The sequence below is a fragment of the Grampus griseus genome, assembly GCF_964374135.1.
Source record: "Grampus griseus genome assembly, chromosome: 16".
NCBI classification, from domain to species: Eukaryota; Metazoa; Chordata; class Mammalia; order Artiodactyla; family Delphinidae; genus Grampus; species Grampus griseus.
Genome location: NC_139010.1, coordinates 39,501,128 through 39,518,164, shown reverse-complemented (window position 1 = coordinate 39,518,164; position 17,037 = coordinate 39,501,128). Strand labels below are relative to the sequence as shown.

At 37.9% G+C, this 17,037-nt stretch overlaps 1 protein-coding gene across 5 annotated transcripts in view; it reads right to left on the bottom strand.

Annotated features, from left to right (window-relative positions):
• MAPK8 (mitogen-activated protein kinase 8) overlaps positions 1-17,037 on the bottom strand; it is a 107,080-nt gene that overhangs the window by 20,411 nt on the left and 69,632 nt on the right. For all 5 annotated transcript variants that reach the window (XR_014297857.1, XM_082673083.1, XM_082673081.1 and 2 more), the window contains exons 3-5: positions 16,392-16,521; positions 5,624-5,682; positions 5,398-5,536 (exon numbers count right to left, since the gene is read on the bottom strand). Coding sequence is in view for 4 of the 5 variants with exons in the window: in XM_082673083.1 (XP_082529209.1) it covers positions 5,398-5,536; positions 5,624-5,682; positions 16,392-16,521 (328 nt within the window). In the remaining variant the exon portion in view is untranslated. The remainder of the gene's footprint in view (positions 1-5,397; positions 5,537-5,623; positions 5,683-16,391; positions 16,522-17,037) is intronic.

The window sequence follows — 17,037 nt, the reverse complement described above, 5'->3', positions numbered from 1 at the left end:
CATGGAGGTGCTGGGAGAGTGGTGCACCCAGAGAGGGCTCGGAAGCTCCGTGCGCCTTCCCACATACTTTGCCTTATGGATCTCTCCATTTGGCTGTTCCTGAGTTACATCCTTTGTAATTAACCAGTAATCCAGAAAGTAAAATGTTTTCCTGAGTTCTATTAGGCACTCTAGCAAATTAACTGAATCTGAGGAGGGGGTTGTGGGAACCTCCAAATTATAGCCTGGGATTATGATTGGCATTTGAAGTTGGGGCAGTCTTGTGGGACTAAGCCCTTAACCTGGAGGATCTGAGGCTATTTCCAGGTAGATAGTGTCTACCTGGAATTGAGTAAAATTGTAGGATACCCAGGCTGGTGTCCAGAGAATCTGAGGACTGTTTGGTGTGGGAAAAACTACCTCACATCTGGTGTGAAAAGCATCATGGTAGTAGTGTGAGAGTAAAAGAGACACCTAAGAATGTTTTCCGTTATACTAGTCTATTCTGACTAACACTGAAATTGATGACAGGAGTACAGTGTTACTATTATAAACACAGGATCATAGCTTAGTAGTTGAGCAGCAGGCAGCAGGGAAACTAATATCAAAGGTTGGAAAGGTGATCCAGGTTATAGAGTAGCAAGACATTTCATGACACTGTCACCTACAATAACTTGGAAGGCACCGCACTTGCATAATGAACTTGAGCTCTAGAACAGGGGTTGGCAAATTAATGCCTGCCTGTTTTTGTGAAGAAAGTTTTATCAGAACACAGTCACACTCTCATTACCTACTGTCTATGGCTGCTTTTGTGTTACTATGATAAAGTTGAGAAGCTGTAACAGAGACTGTATCTTATCATCTGCAAAACCTAAGATATATACTATCTGGGCTTGCCTTTAGAAAAAAAGTCTGCTGACCCCTGCTCTAGAAGGAGATTGAAAAGCAAAACTTTAGTAGTGGGTATAGGTGGCTATTGGCTACAAATCAAAGAATTGGCCACTTCACAAGAAGAAATAAAAGGGAACAGAGAATCTAGAATTTCAAGGCCTTGCCATTCTGGGAAAGCTAAATGCTACTAGACCTTTCAAAAAGAAAAAAAAAGAAAAAATAGCGGGTTGCTCAGCAAATATCTCCACCTCCTAACCCAATATACTTCTTCACCTTATCGATGGGCCTACAGTAATTCTGGCCAATGGAATGTGAGGAAATGTGATGTTCATCAAATCTGAAGAGAAGTTTTAGATGTGCCTGACTGATTTAGCTTGGCTCTTGCCCTTCTTTCACCATGAGAAAAGGATGTGCCCCAGGGAGGCACTCCTTCAGCCTGGATGCTAAAAGCTGGACATGAAACAAACCCTGAACCTGATCCCATGATCTGGAGCAGTGCCACACAGCCAACCTGCAGACCCCTGAGCAAGCAATAAATGTTGTTGTAAGCCACTGATATCTTGAATTTGTTTCTAATGCACCATTTTCACATAACAATTCTGAAAGCCTTTGATGGAAGAAGACCTGAAAAATCTTTCAATTGATGAAAATACCTCAGACTTGCCAACAGAGGCCTAAAAACATAAAGGCAGACATTAAGTCCAAGAATATAGAGTCAGTGAGCTACCAGATGTGCTTTGAAAAGAACTGTAATTAAAAACATAAGAAGTCTCCTGAGTTTCTAAGAGAGATGTACCATTTTAAAAAAAAGAACTCCTTAAGGCTGTGACTGTTCTAGCCTTAAAACAATGGTTCTCAAATCAGGGCAATTTTGTTCCCAGGGGATATTTGGCAATGTCTAAAGACATTTTTGGTTGTCACAATTGGGGAGTACTACTGGCATCTCATGGGTAAAGGCCAGGAATGCTGCTAAACTTTCTACAATGTACAGGACAGCCCCTCAAAAGAAAGAATTATTCATCCAAAATGTCAATAGTGTCCAGGTTAAGGACTGTCTTAAAGTGACACTTGGGCCTCCAATCTTTAACAGATAGGAGTGAAACAGGGGCAGCCCCCAATGAGAACACACTTTCCAATACCCACTTCAGATATACTCAAGAAGGCTAGCAGAAAAGACTCTCCACAGGGTGGAGCCAGGTACCACAGAGAAGAGTGGACAGAGTACTCCTTGCAGAGATCAGATTCAGGGCCTAATCAAGGAGTAGTCTTCCCCACCACAAGGGCAAAAGAACGCTAACAATGTCTACACAACAGAATTACAAATAAATAACGACTGCATTTTTCAATTTCCCAAATGGGATTGTTTATTGTAGTTACCCTGACCCTGTTTGACCACCATATCTAGGGAATGGGGGGAGGGGGAGGAGATGCAAGTGACCAGATAATTTGGTCATTTTAGTTCTAATATTTCTGGACCAAAGGAAGAAATATCTGGATTAATGTAGAGATTACTATGTATCACTTAGCACTAAATGCCTTGATAGGCTAGGACTCTGGGTTATCTTCCCTAAGGAGGGGGTGACTAGGTACTAGGTGTGGAATAAAGGAAGCAAAGGAATGCTTGATAAGCAGAGCAGAATGGCACAGACCATTCTGAAGACTGCCTCCCCCCATTTCCCAGTTCCCTTACAATTAGGCAGGTCCTTATGACTAGTTCTGCCCATGGCCTTAGACCCAGTACATTCCACCTGGCTTTTTCTTCCCCTGACACAGGGACCAGCAACAATCTAGATGCTGGAGACTTATACAGCTTAGCTTGGATCTCTGAGCAAATATGTGGAACTCCATCCCCCATCCTGACTTGTACTGAACCCCTAAAGGATGAAAGCTCAGGTTATTTTATCAAGCAAGTAATCTCCGGCAAGCAGAGAGGGTAGGTAAGGAGAATTTAAGAGTAGAGCACAGAGGTGAGTATCAATTATGGCCTCAAGACCAGCTATAGAAATGGGTGCTATGGTTTATCCCATTAAACTTCTTGGAACTTGCTCAAGGAACAGACATCAAATAAAATCCTGGAAAAACAGTTTCCAGAGCTTACCGTATGAAAGAAGTAGGAACAAATGGCACCAGCGGTGGCCTATGGTGGGTGCTGTGATACCTGCTCTGAGCCTGGGTTTAGGACTGAGGCACTCATTCTTCCAGGGGCTGGCAGTGTTGACTACTGACAGTTTTCAGCAAATCTCTCTCCAGGAAATGCCCTCAGCCACAGAGAGCCACTTTTTCCAAAGTCTGCTCTCCAAGACCAAGGTCTGCTTGAGTCACCAGTTGAGGCCTCTAGAGTGATTGCATCTAATTTCTCCCCTATGTCTATTTTTTACTTCCTTTACTCCCCACAGATGTTGATCCTGAGAGGACTCCCCATTAAACTGCTTACATGTCAATATATCTCCATCCTTGAGTTTGTTTCCCAAACAGCCTGATCTAAGATAAAGGCATATTTTTCATCATAGGTAAAAGACCCCTAATGTGACTGTATTTGGAGATCAGGCCCTTATGGAGGTAATTAAGGTTAAATGAAGTCATGAGGGTGGGACCCCAATACAAAAGAACTGATGTCCTTACAGAAAAGAAAAAGACACCAGAGCTTGCTCTCTCTTCCTGCATGCACAGAGGAAAGGGCATGTGAGGACACAGCAAGAAGGCAGCTATCTCCAAGCCAGGAAGAGAGATCTCACCAGAAACTGAATTTATTTGCACCTTGGTCCTGGACTTCTAACCTCCCAAACTGTGAGAAAATAAATTTCTGTTTTTTAAGCCACCCAGTCTGTGGTATTTTGTTATGGTACCCCAAACAGACTAATACAACCTAAGTAAATGGAAAGACATCCTGTGTTCATGAATCTGAATACTAAATATAGTTAAGATGGCAAAACTACCCAAGCAATGTACAGTCAATGAAACCCTTATTAAAATGCCAATGGACTTTTCTGCAGAAATGGAAAAGCTGATACTCAAATTCATGTGGAATCACAACAGGCCCTGAATAGTCAAAATGATACTGAGAAAGAATAAAGTTGGTAGACTCACACTTTCCCATTTCAAAATTTACTACAAAGCTACAGTGATCAAAATAATGTGGTTCTGATATAAGCACAGACACAAAGACCAATGGAATAGAGAACTAGGAGTCCAAAAATAAATCCATATGTCTACGGCCAACTGAATTTCAATAAGGGTGCCAAGACCATTCAATTAGAAAACAATAGTCTCCTTAATAAATGATGCTGGGATAACTGGATTTCCACAAGTGAAAGAATGAAGTTGGCACCTTATCTCACACCATATACAAAAATTAACTCAAAATGGGTCAAAGACCTAAATGTAAGAGCCAGAACTATAAAACTCTTGATGGAAAACTAGGGGTGAATCTTAATGACCTCAGATTTCACAATAGAGTCTTACATATGACACTAAAAGGACAAGCAACCAAAAAAAAAATAAACTGATTTTCATGAAAAGTAAAAACATCTCCATATCAAAAGAGATCAAGGAAGTGAAAAAAACAACATACAAATTCAGAGAAAATATTTACAAATTACTTATCTGATAAGGGTCTAGTATTCAGAATATATAAAGAACTCTAATAACTCAACAACAAAGACAAACAACTCAATTAAAAATGGGCAGAGCTTGAATAGACATTTCTCCCAAGAAGATATATAAACGTCCAACAAACATGAAAAGATGCTCAATGTCATTACAGAAATGCAAGTCAAAACCACAATGAGATGCCACTTCATACTCACTAGTAATGGCTAGAATGAAAAAGTCATTAAGTATTAGCAAAGATCTGGGGAAGATGGAACTTTCGTGCACTGTTGCTGGGAATGTAAAATGGTGTACCCACTGTGGAAAAGTTTGTTCATTCCTCAGAAAGTTAAATATGACCCAGCAATTCAACTCCAAGGTAGATACCCAAAAGAACTGAAAACAGGAACTCAAACAAATACCTGTACCTTAATGTTCACAACAGCACTATCCACAAAAGCTAAAAGGTGGAAATAACCCAAATGTCCATGAATGGATGAATGGATAAACAAAATGTGGTAAATACATACAAAAGAATATTAATCAGTCATAAAAAGGAATGAACAACTGATATATGCTTCAATATGGGTGAACTTGAAAACACTACGCTAAGTTAAAGAAACCAGACACAAAAGGTCATATATTGTATGATTCCACCTATATGAAACATCCAGAAGAGGTATATCCATGGACACAGAAAGCAGACTGGTATATGCCAGGGGTTGGGGTGAGAGGGGAATGGGGAGCTACTGCCTAATGGGTAGGCAGTTTTCTTTTGGGGCAATGAATATATTTTGAAATTTGGTATCGGTAGTGGTTGCACAATGTTGTGAATGCACTAAATATCATTGAATTGTACACTTTAAGATGGTTAATTTTATGTTACATGAATTATACCTCTATGATTAGAAAAAGAATATGACAGTTTTTTCTACTAACCCGATGAATAATTCCAGCAGAGTGAAGGTGTTTGATTCCACACAGCATCTGATAGAGAAGGTAGGACATTCTTTCATGATCTAGTTCCATCTGAATCACTTGACAAAGATTTGCATCCATGAGCTCCATGACTATGTAACTTCACGGGTGAAAAAATATGACAGCTGAAGTATACAGTAACAATCGAAGAACAATGTATTAACAAAATTTTAATTATCACACTTACACATCTTGAAATTCTTCTAGGGATTTCTGTGGTGTAAAAACATTCAAAAGGCCAATTATCTGTGGCAAAAGCAGAGAAATAGGAAAATTAGAAATTCCTTAATAATATTTTCATTTGGGAACTGCAAATACATGGATTAAAAAAAAGCCACCTTCAGTGTAAAATTTTTCAAGTCTTATGTTCTAAGCTTAAGTAATCCCTTTTATTTTATATAATAAAACTTTATGGCCAGGGGTTGGGGGCAGGGAGGGAAGCAGAGCACAGAGAATCTTAAGGGCAGTGACAATACCCTGAATGATACTATAATGGTAGATATATGTCATTGTACATTTATCCAATCCCATAGAATGTACAACACCAAAAGTGAACCCTAATGTAAACTATGGACTTTGGGTGATAAGGAGGTGTCAATGCAGGTTCACTGATTATAACAAATGCACCACTCTGGTGGGGGATGTTAATAATGCAGAAAGCTGTGCGTGTGCGTGGGCAGGGGGTATATGGGAAATCTCTGTACCTTTCTCTCAATCTTGCTGTGCACCGAAAACTGCTCTAAAAAAACAGCCTTCACACACACACAATATCAACAGAAGAGCTCCACAAAATCCATTCCATTTATGAACATTCAATTATCAAGAACCTACATTATACAACCCTCTACATAATTTGTAAGCAAATCTTAAATACCTTCTGCCAGCTCTTATCCAACTCAATATTTCTATATAATCTCAGCCCTTTCGCCCCCTGGTTTTTCATAATACTGCACTTCCCCAGTTTTCCTCATTTCCAGTCTATTCCACTAGTTTATCCATAGACATGCTCTCTTTCCCACTATTTTGTTTTAATCCTCCTCCTTTATCTGTACCCTTTTCTTGGGTGATACTATGTATGTCTTTTTCTCCAAACATCTCTATGGTGTTTTTCTAAATACTCATTAAAAGTCCTTGCTTAGTTTATGAGTCTCAGATTTTCACAGCTACCTCACATGAGGTCTCACAAAATAATATAAAACTGAACTCATTATCCTTCCAACCCAAACCCCTTACTTTTCCAGAGTGTCTTTTCTTTTACAATAGAAAGCTGAGAGTGATTTTTGACTTTTTTCAATATTTGTACCATAATAAATATTTAAAAGGATGCCATCCATTCTCTGTTAGTCTGAATTTCAACCTCTTCTTTTCATTTCCTGTGCCACTATTTATGCTGAGGATTCTAGCATCTCATCTAGACTGTTCATGCTATAATAACTTCTAACACTTGGTTCCCTAACAACGGTTTTCTGCAAATCCAGCTACCATTTTACTGCTTATAATATATGGTAATGAAAAGACCTGATCATATTATTCAGCTTCTCAAAAACCTAATGCCACCAAAAAAAAGGCCAAAACTCCCTTGCAGTACACTCAAAGCCCTCCATAACAGAATATCAACCCACTTCTTCTCTTGCTAAGCCCTCTATTAAACTTGACACTTGAGCAAGAATATTGTTCTCAAAAAACTGTCAAGGCCTTTAAACATACTATTCCCTATGCTGGTCATTTACCTAAAAAACTACTAAACAAACCTGCAAGATAGGCCTCTTTTGTAGGGTCTGACAACCCCTAGTCCTTGACAGACCTGAATATTCTACTTTGTCCCCACGATATCTTATATGTTATTATGGCATTTAACACACCGTAGTATAGTCTCCCTTTCACAACAGCCTCTTATTCCCCTTTACAATTCCAGCATTCAGGAAAACACCTCACACGTATTTTTGAAATGTCTGTTGACAATTATACTTAGGAATGGGAATGTTTTTCTAGACATAAACTTCATGAGAGCAGAATCCATGTTACTCATTTAAGCATAAAGCTTTGCTTATAGAAGGCATTCAAATATATGTTCAGTGAATAAATTCAGAAAAGTACTTTTCAGATCAGAGAGGGTAAAACAAATGTGTTTAAGACAGAGGAATAAGTATCTAGTTGTTCTAAATGAATTCATGTCTCCTAACCAGATGAACTGTACACTTGGAGACTTGGAGAATTAGTAAAACTATTCTCATTAACATCTGGGAAATCCCACAGTAGGAGACAGGTGTTAAAGATGAAAGGCATACAGAGACAGAAAGGAGATTAGCTGTTGCTTAGAACTAAGGAATATGGGAGATGGGGGAATGAGAGCTAAAGGAATGGCGTCTCTTTTTGAGGTAATGAAGATGTTCTAGAACTGACTGTGGTGACAGTCACATATATCAGTGAATATACTAAAAAACACTGAATTAAATGGATTAGTTGTATGGTATGTGAATTGTATCATAAGAAAGCTGTTATATAAAAAAAGATTAAAAGGGACAGTTGTCTTGCTTCTCAAAAAGAGAAATAAAGAAAATTACATCAGTCATATACTGGACAAACAAAAGTCAAGGACTGATTAAGTGGATGGTATATGACTACTTTAAAAGAAGTAAAAATTACTAGGAACACGTAAAAATTCACTGGGAAACTTTATACTTCTGTGAATAAAAACAACAACAGCAATAGTAACAACAAAGAACAGCAGCAGATCAGAGAAATGCAACCAGATAGATGAAGATTTCAAAAAGGCATTTTTGAAAATGTCACTAATAACAATATCCTTGTGAATAGGTTGAAGAATTGGGAGATATGGGCAATTTTTATAGTTAGAGATGTAATTTTTGCAGGTTGCTAATGAACTAATCCAACTATTATGAAGGCATCCTGAGCAAAACTGGTAAGTGAAGCCAACAAGTGAAAAATCCGAACAAAGAAGAAAGCAATCCCCAACAGTCTAGTAAGAGGAGCCAGATTTCACATATGAAACTGAATAGGAAGATACAGAAAGCACTACACTAAAGAATGGGAAAGACCTGTTAGCTGGTCTATGACAAAGAATAACTTGCTTATTAGGTAATGTGAGTCAAATGGTGACCAGATTTCCAAACAGGATTACAATGTCCACAGTTAAGAGATGACATGCCTCAGCTCCTCTCAGAGGATTCAATCAGACATGCACTACTGTGTACCAGGTGACATATCCAAGTGCATTCAGAGATAAGTGACCAAGTTGAAAAGGAAACTCAAAACCATCTATGAAGAGTGGAAAATGCACAATATGAATGTACTTAGTACTACTGAATTGTACATTTAAAAATGGTTAAGATAGTAAGTTTTATTGTTATTGTATTTTACCTCAATTAAAAAAAAAAGAAGAAGGGAATGGGAAAAACCAGAGATGTTTAGACCAATGAAGAGATGATTTGCACAAAAAGGCAAGACATTACAAAAGCATCCATCTATCAGGGAGTGGAAAAATTCCATTACCATTCCTCTTTTCCCTATCTTTATTCACATTCATTCACTGAACAATTCACTGAAAAAGTTATGTTTCGAGCACCTATTCCGTGCAAGCACTCTTCTAGGTGCCAAGGGTATTACCTGGATGAATCTGTGCCACCTCCACTAAAGGGTTACTCATGTGAAACAAGCTTTCCATGCCCTCCATTTAGTTGACAGAACCATCTTTCTTTGCAGTCACCCAGGCTCAGGAGGTAGGTGTCACTGGCCGTCTCTCCCCAATGCAAAACCAAGGTAATGCCACCACGACATTGCCACGAAAGAGGCTCCAAGGGGTACGAGCAGTTCTATTCCAGGGCAGGAGGCCACCAGCAAAATCTTGACAAGCAACATACTTGGCTCCCATCTAGAACAAGAATGGCTGACGCAACTTCTTCCCGATCACTGACTGACTGTAATCTTTATCTCTAGGCCTTTTTTTTTTCTGGTTAATAAAATAAGTTTATTTATATATACATGGTAGCTGAATTCTGTGGATAAGGAAAAATAAGTCATACATCTCACATATGTATATATAACATATGTATCTCTGATTACATATATTATATATAAATTTACTTTTCTAACATTTCTTTCTCTATATACACACACACATTGATATTTTAAATGCAATCGCCGACAGAAATATTATGATAAGACAACTTAACATGAGTTTGGTGATTGTCTCTATGCCTCTTTTTAAATACTATTCCTCCTCTTGGAGGCTCCCTTCCTTCAATAACCCAATTTTTACCCCATCTTTAAGAAATAGTCTAGGTCCACCCTTCCCCAAAGCTGTCCCGTTTCATTCAAGCTCACAACAATCTTCTTTCTCCTTAAATCTCAACACTTATTTTCCATCTGCCATAATGTTTTTTGAATTTTATTTAATTTTTTTATACAGCAGGTTCTTATAGTTATCCATTTTATACATATTAGTGTATACATGTCAATCCCAATCCCCCAATTCATCACACCCACCCCGCCACTTTCCCCCCTTGGTGTCCATACGTTTGTTCTCTACAACTGTGTCTCTACTTCTGCCATGCAAACCGGTTCATCTGTACCATTTTCTAGGTTCCACATATATGCGTTAATATACGATATTTGGTTTGCTCTTTCTGACTTACTTCACTCTGTATGACAGTCTCTAGAGCCAACCACGTCTCTATAAATGACCCAATTTCATTCCCTTTTATGGCTGAGAAATATTCCATTGTATATATGTACCATATCTTCTTTATCCATTCGTCTGTCGATGGACATTTAGGTTGCTTCCATGACCTGGCTATTGTAAATAGTGCTGCAATGAACTTTGGGGTGCATGTGACTTTTTGAATTATGGTTTTCTCTGGCTATATGCCCAGTAGTGAGATTACTGGGTCATATGGTAATTCTACTTTTAGTTTTTTTTGTTTTTTTGTTTTTTTTTTTGGTGGTACGCGGGCCTCTCACTGTTGTGGCCTCTCCCGTTGCGGAGCACAGGCTCCAGAAGTGCAGGCTCCGGATGCGCAGGCTCAATGGCCATGGCTCACGGGCCCAGCCGCTCCGCAGCATGTGGGATCTTCCCGGACTGGGGCATGAACCCGTGTCCCCTGCATCGGCAGGCGGACTCTCTACCACTGCGCTACCAGGGAAGCCCCTACTTTTAGTTTTTTAAGGAACCTCCATACTGTTCTCCATAGTGTCTGTATAAATTTACATTCCCACCAACAGTGCAAGAGGGTTCCCTTTTCTCCACACCCTCTCCAGCATTTGTTGTTTGTAGATTTTCTGATGTGAGGTGATACCTCATTGTAGTTTTGATTTGCATTTCTCTAATAATTAGTGATGTTGAACAGATTTTCATGTGCTTCTTGGCCATCTGTATGTCTTCTTTGGAGAAATCTCTATTTAGGTCTTCAGCCCATTTTTTGATTGGGTTGTTTATTTTTTTAATATTGAGCTGCATGAGCTGTTTATACTTTGTTAATTTGTTTGCAAATACTTTCTCCCATTCTGAGGGCTGTCTTTTCATCTTGTTTGTAGTTTCCTTTGCTTTGCAAAAGTTTTTAAGTTTCATTAGGTCCCATTTGTTTATTTTTGTTTTTATTTCCATTATTCTAGGAGGTGGATCAAAAATGATCTTGCTGTGATTTATGTCAAAAAGTGTTCTTCCTATGTTTTCCTCTAAGAGTTTTATAGTGTCCAGTCTTACATTTAGGTCTCTAATCCACTTTGAGTTTATTTTTGTGTATGGTGTTAGGGAGCGTTCTAATTTCATTCCTTTACATGTAGCTGTCCAGTTTTCCCAGAACCACTTATTGAAGAGACTGTCTTTTCTCCATTGTATATCCTTGCCTCCTTTGTCATAGATTAGTTGACCACAGGCGTGTGGGTTTATCTCTGGGCTTTCTATCCTGTTCCATTGATCTATATTTCTGTTTTTGTGCCAGTACCACATTGTCTTGATTACTGTAGCTTTGTAGTATAGTCTGAAGTCAGGGAGTCTGATTCCTCCAGCTTTGTTTTTTTTCCCCTCAAGACTGCTTTGGCTGTTCAGAGTCTTTTGTGTCTCCATACAAATTTTAAGATTTTTTGTTCTAGTTCTGTAAAAAATGCCATCGGTAATTTGATAGGGATTGCACTGAATTTGCAGATTGCTTTGGGTAATATAGTCATTTTCACAATATTGATTCTTCCAATCCAAGAACATGGTATATCTCTCCATCTGTTTGTATCATCTTTTTTTTTTTTTTTTTTTTTGCGGTACGCAGAGCTCTCACTGTTGTGGCCTCTCCAGTCGCAGAGCACAGGCTCCGGACACGCAGGCCCAGTGGCCATGGCTCACGGGCTCAGCCGCTCCACGGCATGTGGGATCCTCCCAGACCGGGGCACGAACCCGTGTCCCCTGCATCGGCAGGCGGACTCTCAACCCATGCACCACCAGGGAAGCCCCTGTTTGTATCATCTTTAATTTCTTTCATCAGTGTCTTATAGTTTTCTGCACACAGGTTTTTTGTCTCCTTAGGTAGGTTTATTCCTAGGTATTTTATTCTTTTTGTTGCAATGGTAAATGGGAGTGTTTCCTTAATTTCTCTTTCAGATTTTGTATCATTAGTGTATAGGAATGCAAGAGATTTCTGTGCATTAATTTTGTATCCTGCTACTCTACCAGATTCATTGATTAGCTCTAGTAGTTTTCTGGTGGCATCTTTAGGATTATCTATGTATAGTCATCTGCAAACAGTGACAGTTTTACCTCTTCTGTTCCAATTTGTATTCCTTTTATTTCTTTTTCTTCTCTGATTGCCGTGGCTAGGACTTCCAAAACCATGGTGAATAATAGAGGTGAGAGTGGACATCCTTGTCTTGTTCCTGATCTTAGAGGAAATACTGTTTTTCACCATTGAGAATGATGTTTGCTGTGGGTTTGTAATACATGGCCTTTATTATGGTGAGGAAGGTTCCCTCTATGCCCACTTTTTGGAGAGTTTTTATCATAAGTGGGTGTTGAATTTTGTCAAAAGCTTTTTCTGCATCTATTGAGATGATCATATGGTTTTTATTCTTCAATTTGTTAATATGGTGCATCACATTGATTGATTTGCATATAGTGAAGAATCCTTGCATCCCTGGGATAAATCCCACTTGATCATGGTGTATGATCCTTTTAATGTGCTGTTGTAGTCTGTTTGCTAGTATTTTGTTGAGGATATTTGCATCTATATTCATCAGTGATATTGGTCTGTAATTTTCTTTTTTTGTAGTATCTTTGTCTGGTTTTGGTATCAGGGTGATGGTGGCCTCATAGAATGAGTTTGGGAGTGTTCCTTCCTCTGCAATTGTTTGGAAGAGTCTGAGAAGGATGGGTGTTAGCTCTTCTCTAAATGTTTGATAGAATTCTCCTGTGAAGCCATCTGGTCCTGGACTTTTGTTTGTTGGAAGATTTTTAATCACAGTTTCAATTTCATTACTTGTGACTGGTCTGTTCATATTTTCTATTTCTTCCTGATTCAGTCTTGGGAGATTGTACCTTTGTAAGAATTTGTCCATTTCTTCCAGGTTGTCCATTTTATTGGCATAGAGTTGCTTGTAGTAGTCTCTTAGGATGCTTTGTATTTCTGTGATGTCTACTGTAACTTCTCCTTTTTCATTTCTAATTTTATTGATTTGAGTCCTCTCCCTCTTTTTCTTGATGAGTTTGGCTCATGGTTTATCAATTTTGTTTATCTTCTCAAGGAACTAGCTTTTAGTTTTATTGATCTTTGCTATTGTTTTCTTTGTTTCTATTTCATTTATTTCTGCTCTGATCTTTATGATTTCTTTCCTTCTACTAATTTTGGGTTTTGTTTGTTCTTCTTTATCTAGTTCCTTTAGGTGTAAGGTTAGATTGTTTATATGAGATTTTTCTTGTTTCTTGAGGTAGGCTTGTATTGCTATAAACTTCCTTCTTAGAACTGCTTTTGCTGCATCCCATAGGTTTTGGATCATCGTGTTTTTGTTGTCATTTGTCTTTAGGTATTTTTTGATTTCCTCTTTGACTTCTTCAGTGATCTCTTGGTTATTTAGTAACGTATTGTTTAGCCTCCATGTGTCTGTGTTCTTTACGTTTTTTTCCCTGTAACTGATTTCTAATCTCATAGCGTTGTGGTCAGAAAAGATGCTTGATATGATTTCAATTTTCTTAAATTTACTGAGGCTTGATTTGTGACCCAGTATGTGATCTATCCTGGAGAATGTTCCGTGGGCACTTACGAAGAAAGTGTAATCTGCTGTTATTGGATGGAATGTCCTAAAAATATTAATTAAATCTATCTGGTCTATTGTGTCATTTAAAGTTTGTGTTTCCTTATTAATTTTCTGTCTGGATGATCTGTCCATTGGTGTAAGTGAGGTGTTAAAGTCCCCCACTATTATTGTGCTACTGTCGATTTCCTCTTATATAGCTGTTAGCAATTGCCTAATGTATTGAGGTGCTCCTATGTTGGGTGCATATATATTTATAATTGTTATATCTTCTTCTTGGATTGATCCCTTGATCATTGTGTAGTGTCCTTCCTTGTCTCTTGTAACATTCTTTATTTTAAAGTCTATTTTATCTGATATGAGTATTGCTACTCCAGCTTTCTTTCGATTTCTATTTGCATGGAATATCTTTTTCCATCCCTTCACTTTCAGTCTGTATGTGTCCCTAGGTCCGAAGTGGGTCTCTTGTAGACGGCATACATATGGGTCTTGTTTTTGTATCCATTCAGTGAGCCTGTGTCTTTTGGTTGGAGCATTTAATCCATTCACGTTTAAGGTAATTATCGATATGTATGTTCCTATTACCATTTTCTTGTTATGGGTTTGTTTTTGTAGGTTCTTTTCTTCTCTGTGTTTCCCACTTAGAGAAGTTCCTTTAGCATTTGTTATAGAGCTGGTTTGGTGGTGCTGATTTCTCTTAGCTTTTGCTTGTCTGTAAAGCTTTTGATTTCTCCGTTGAATCTGAAAGAGATCCTTGCCGGGTAGAGTAATCTTGGCTGTAGGTTCTTCCCTTTCATCACTTTAAATATATCATGCCACTCCCTTCTGGCTTGTAGAGTTTCTGCTGAGAAATCAGCTGTTAACCTTATGGGAGTTCCCTTGTATGTTATATGTCGTTTTTCCCTTGTTGCTTTCAATAATTTTTCTTTCTCTTTAATTTTCGTCAATTTGATTACTACGTGTCTCAGCATGCTTCTCCTTGGGTTTATCCTGCCTGGGACTCTCTGTGCTTCCTGGACTTGGGTGGCTATTTCCTTTCCCGTGTTAGGGAAGTTTTCAACTATAATCTCTTCAAATATTTCCTCGGGTCCTTTCTCTCTCTCTTCTCGTTCTGGGACCCTTATAATGAGAATGTTGTTGCATTTAATATTGTCCCAGAGGTCTCTTAGGCTGTCTTCCTTTCTTTTCATTCTTTTTTCTTTATTCTGTTCCACGGCAGTGAATCCCCCGTTCTGTCTTCCAGGTCACTTATCTGTTCTTCTGCCTCAGTTATTCTGCTATTGATTCCTTCTAGTGTATTTTTCATTTCACTTATTGTATTGTTCATCTCTGTTTCTTTGTTCTTTAATTCTTCTAGGTGTTTGTTAAACATTTCTTGCATCTTCTCAATCTTTGCCTCCATTCTTTTTCTGAGGTCCTGGATCACCTTCACTATCACTATTCTGAATTCTTTTTCTGGAAGGTTGCCTATCTCCACTTCATTTAGTTGGTTTTCTGGGGTTGTATCTTCTTCCTTCATCTGGTAAAAAGTCCTCTGCCTTTTCATTTTGTCTGTCTTTCTGTGAATGTGGTTCTCCTTCCACAGGCTGCAGAATTGTAGTTCTTCTTGCTTCTGCTGTCTGTCCTCTGGTGGATGAAGCTAACTAAGAGGCTTGTGCAAGTTTCCTGATTGGAGGGACTGGTGGTAGGTAGAGCTGGGTGTTGCTCTGGTGGGCAGAGCTCAGTAAAACTTTAATCCACTTGTCTGCTGATGGGTAGGGCTGCATTCCATCTGCCATAATTTGACAATTAAAACTTTTACTGCTTTATCACATCTGATATTTAACTCTTTATGTATTTATTTTGTCTTCAAAATAACACTGTAAGCTCCCTCAAAAAGGAGTCTAATCCTCAATTTCCATAAATTTTTTCCCTTGGGGCTAATCTACTAACCCCAATACACAGAGGCTTGCACATAGCTAGCTCTCAAAATGCGGTAAATTGTGTTTTGTGCAATCAGAAAGTATTGAGCTCTTTATAAACTCCTTTGGACAAACACCACAACACATCTCCAGTCAGATGCTTTGTGTTTAGTATTTCATAAAACTGTCCCTTGTACAATTTACTCCTAGTTTATTTCCTCTCATTTTGGAGAAATCATTCCATTAAAATAATCATAAAAGTATCAGTATGCTTAATGTAAGTTTTTAAAAGTGTAAAGGAGTGAAAGTCGTATGTTTAAGTCTTTATAATCATTAGAAAATAGAATTAGGAATGTTTTACTAATTCCATTTAAATATTTTTTAAAGTTTCTGGTAAACTGCTTTATCCAATATTATTAAATAAAGTACCAATGTCAAAGAATAATGGGAACAATTTCATCTCTGTGCTCAGGCTCCAGTTTTCCGAAATGTCAGCTTAATAGAAAACAAAAAGCAGAAGATGAGATCAAGCCTAAATAAAGTTCTAAAACATCTACCTCTTTAAAATTCCTTTTGCAAATTAAATGTCAGAAAATTATACAATCTAAATTTCATAAGCTATTTTTCTTCTAATATAATTTAATAAAGTTGAGAAAAATTTATATATCCCTTTAAGCAATGCTTCAATCCAAAAGAACAATTTAAAGCACCTACTATTTTAAAAGATTTTTATATTCATATATTCATGAACAAATCTTGATTTCATTTATACTTAAGAAATTTTCTAAAATGTTCACTTACATTTTTGTGATTTACACATTTCATAAGAACTAGCTCTCTGTAAGCACGCTTAGCATGAGTTTGATTCTGAAATGGCCGGCTTAGCTTCTTGATTGCAACATTTCTTTCAAGAATGGCATCATAAGCTGCACTGTAATAAGAAATTCAAAAACAACAAAAAACTTAAAAATCTGCAAAACTGAATTTATGAAACATTCATTTAGATTCCTCACTTTCTCCAAAGATAAATGCACTTGAACCAATTTCCAGCCCTTGATGCTCAATATGTCTCTTCTATACCTATTAGAGCATATTCCAACAGTGTATAGCATTGTTAACTGTTTCTTAAAATGCTAATGGATTAAAAGTGAAAATGGACTGTGAAGAAAGAGACTGCTTGTTCACTGAGTGTCATCCAAGATCCACCTAGCATACAATGGGCACTCAATGCACAAATGTTTAATGAGTATTCAGGTCCAATAGATAGCTTAGAGCCCAAATGAATCCCTCACCCCAAATCTACACCAAGGAAAGACAGGATAAAGAATACATGTAGTCATAAATTCTACTCAAAACATTTGCTGAAGAATTCTACATAAGTACATTACTTCCTCTTTAGACACAACAAAATGAATACAGAAGAGGAAAGTGCATATAGAGGCATCTG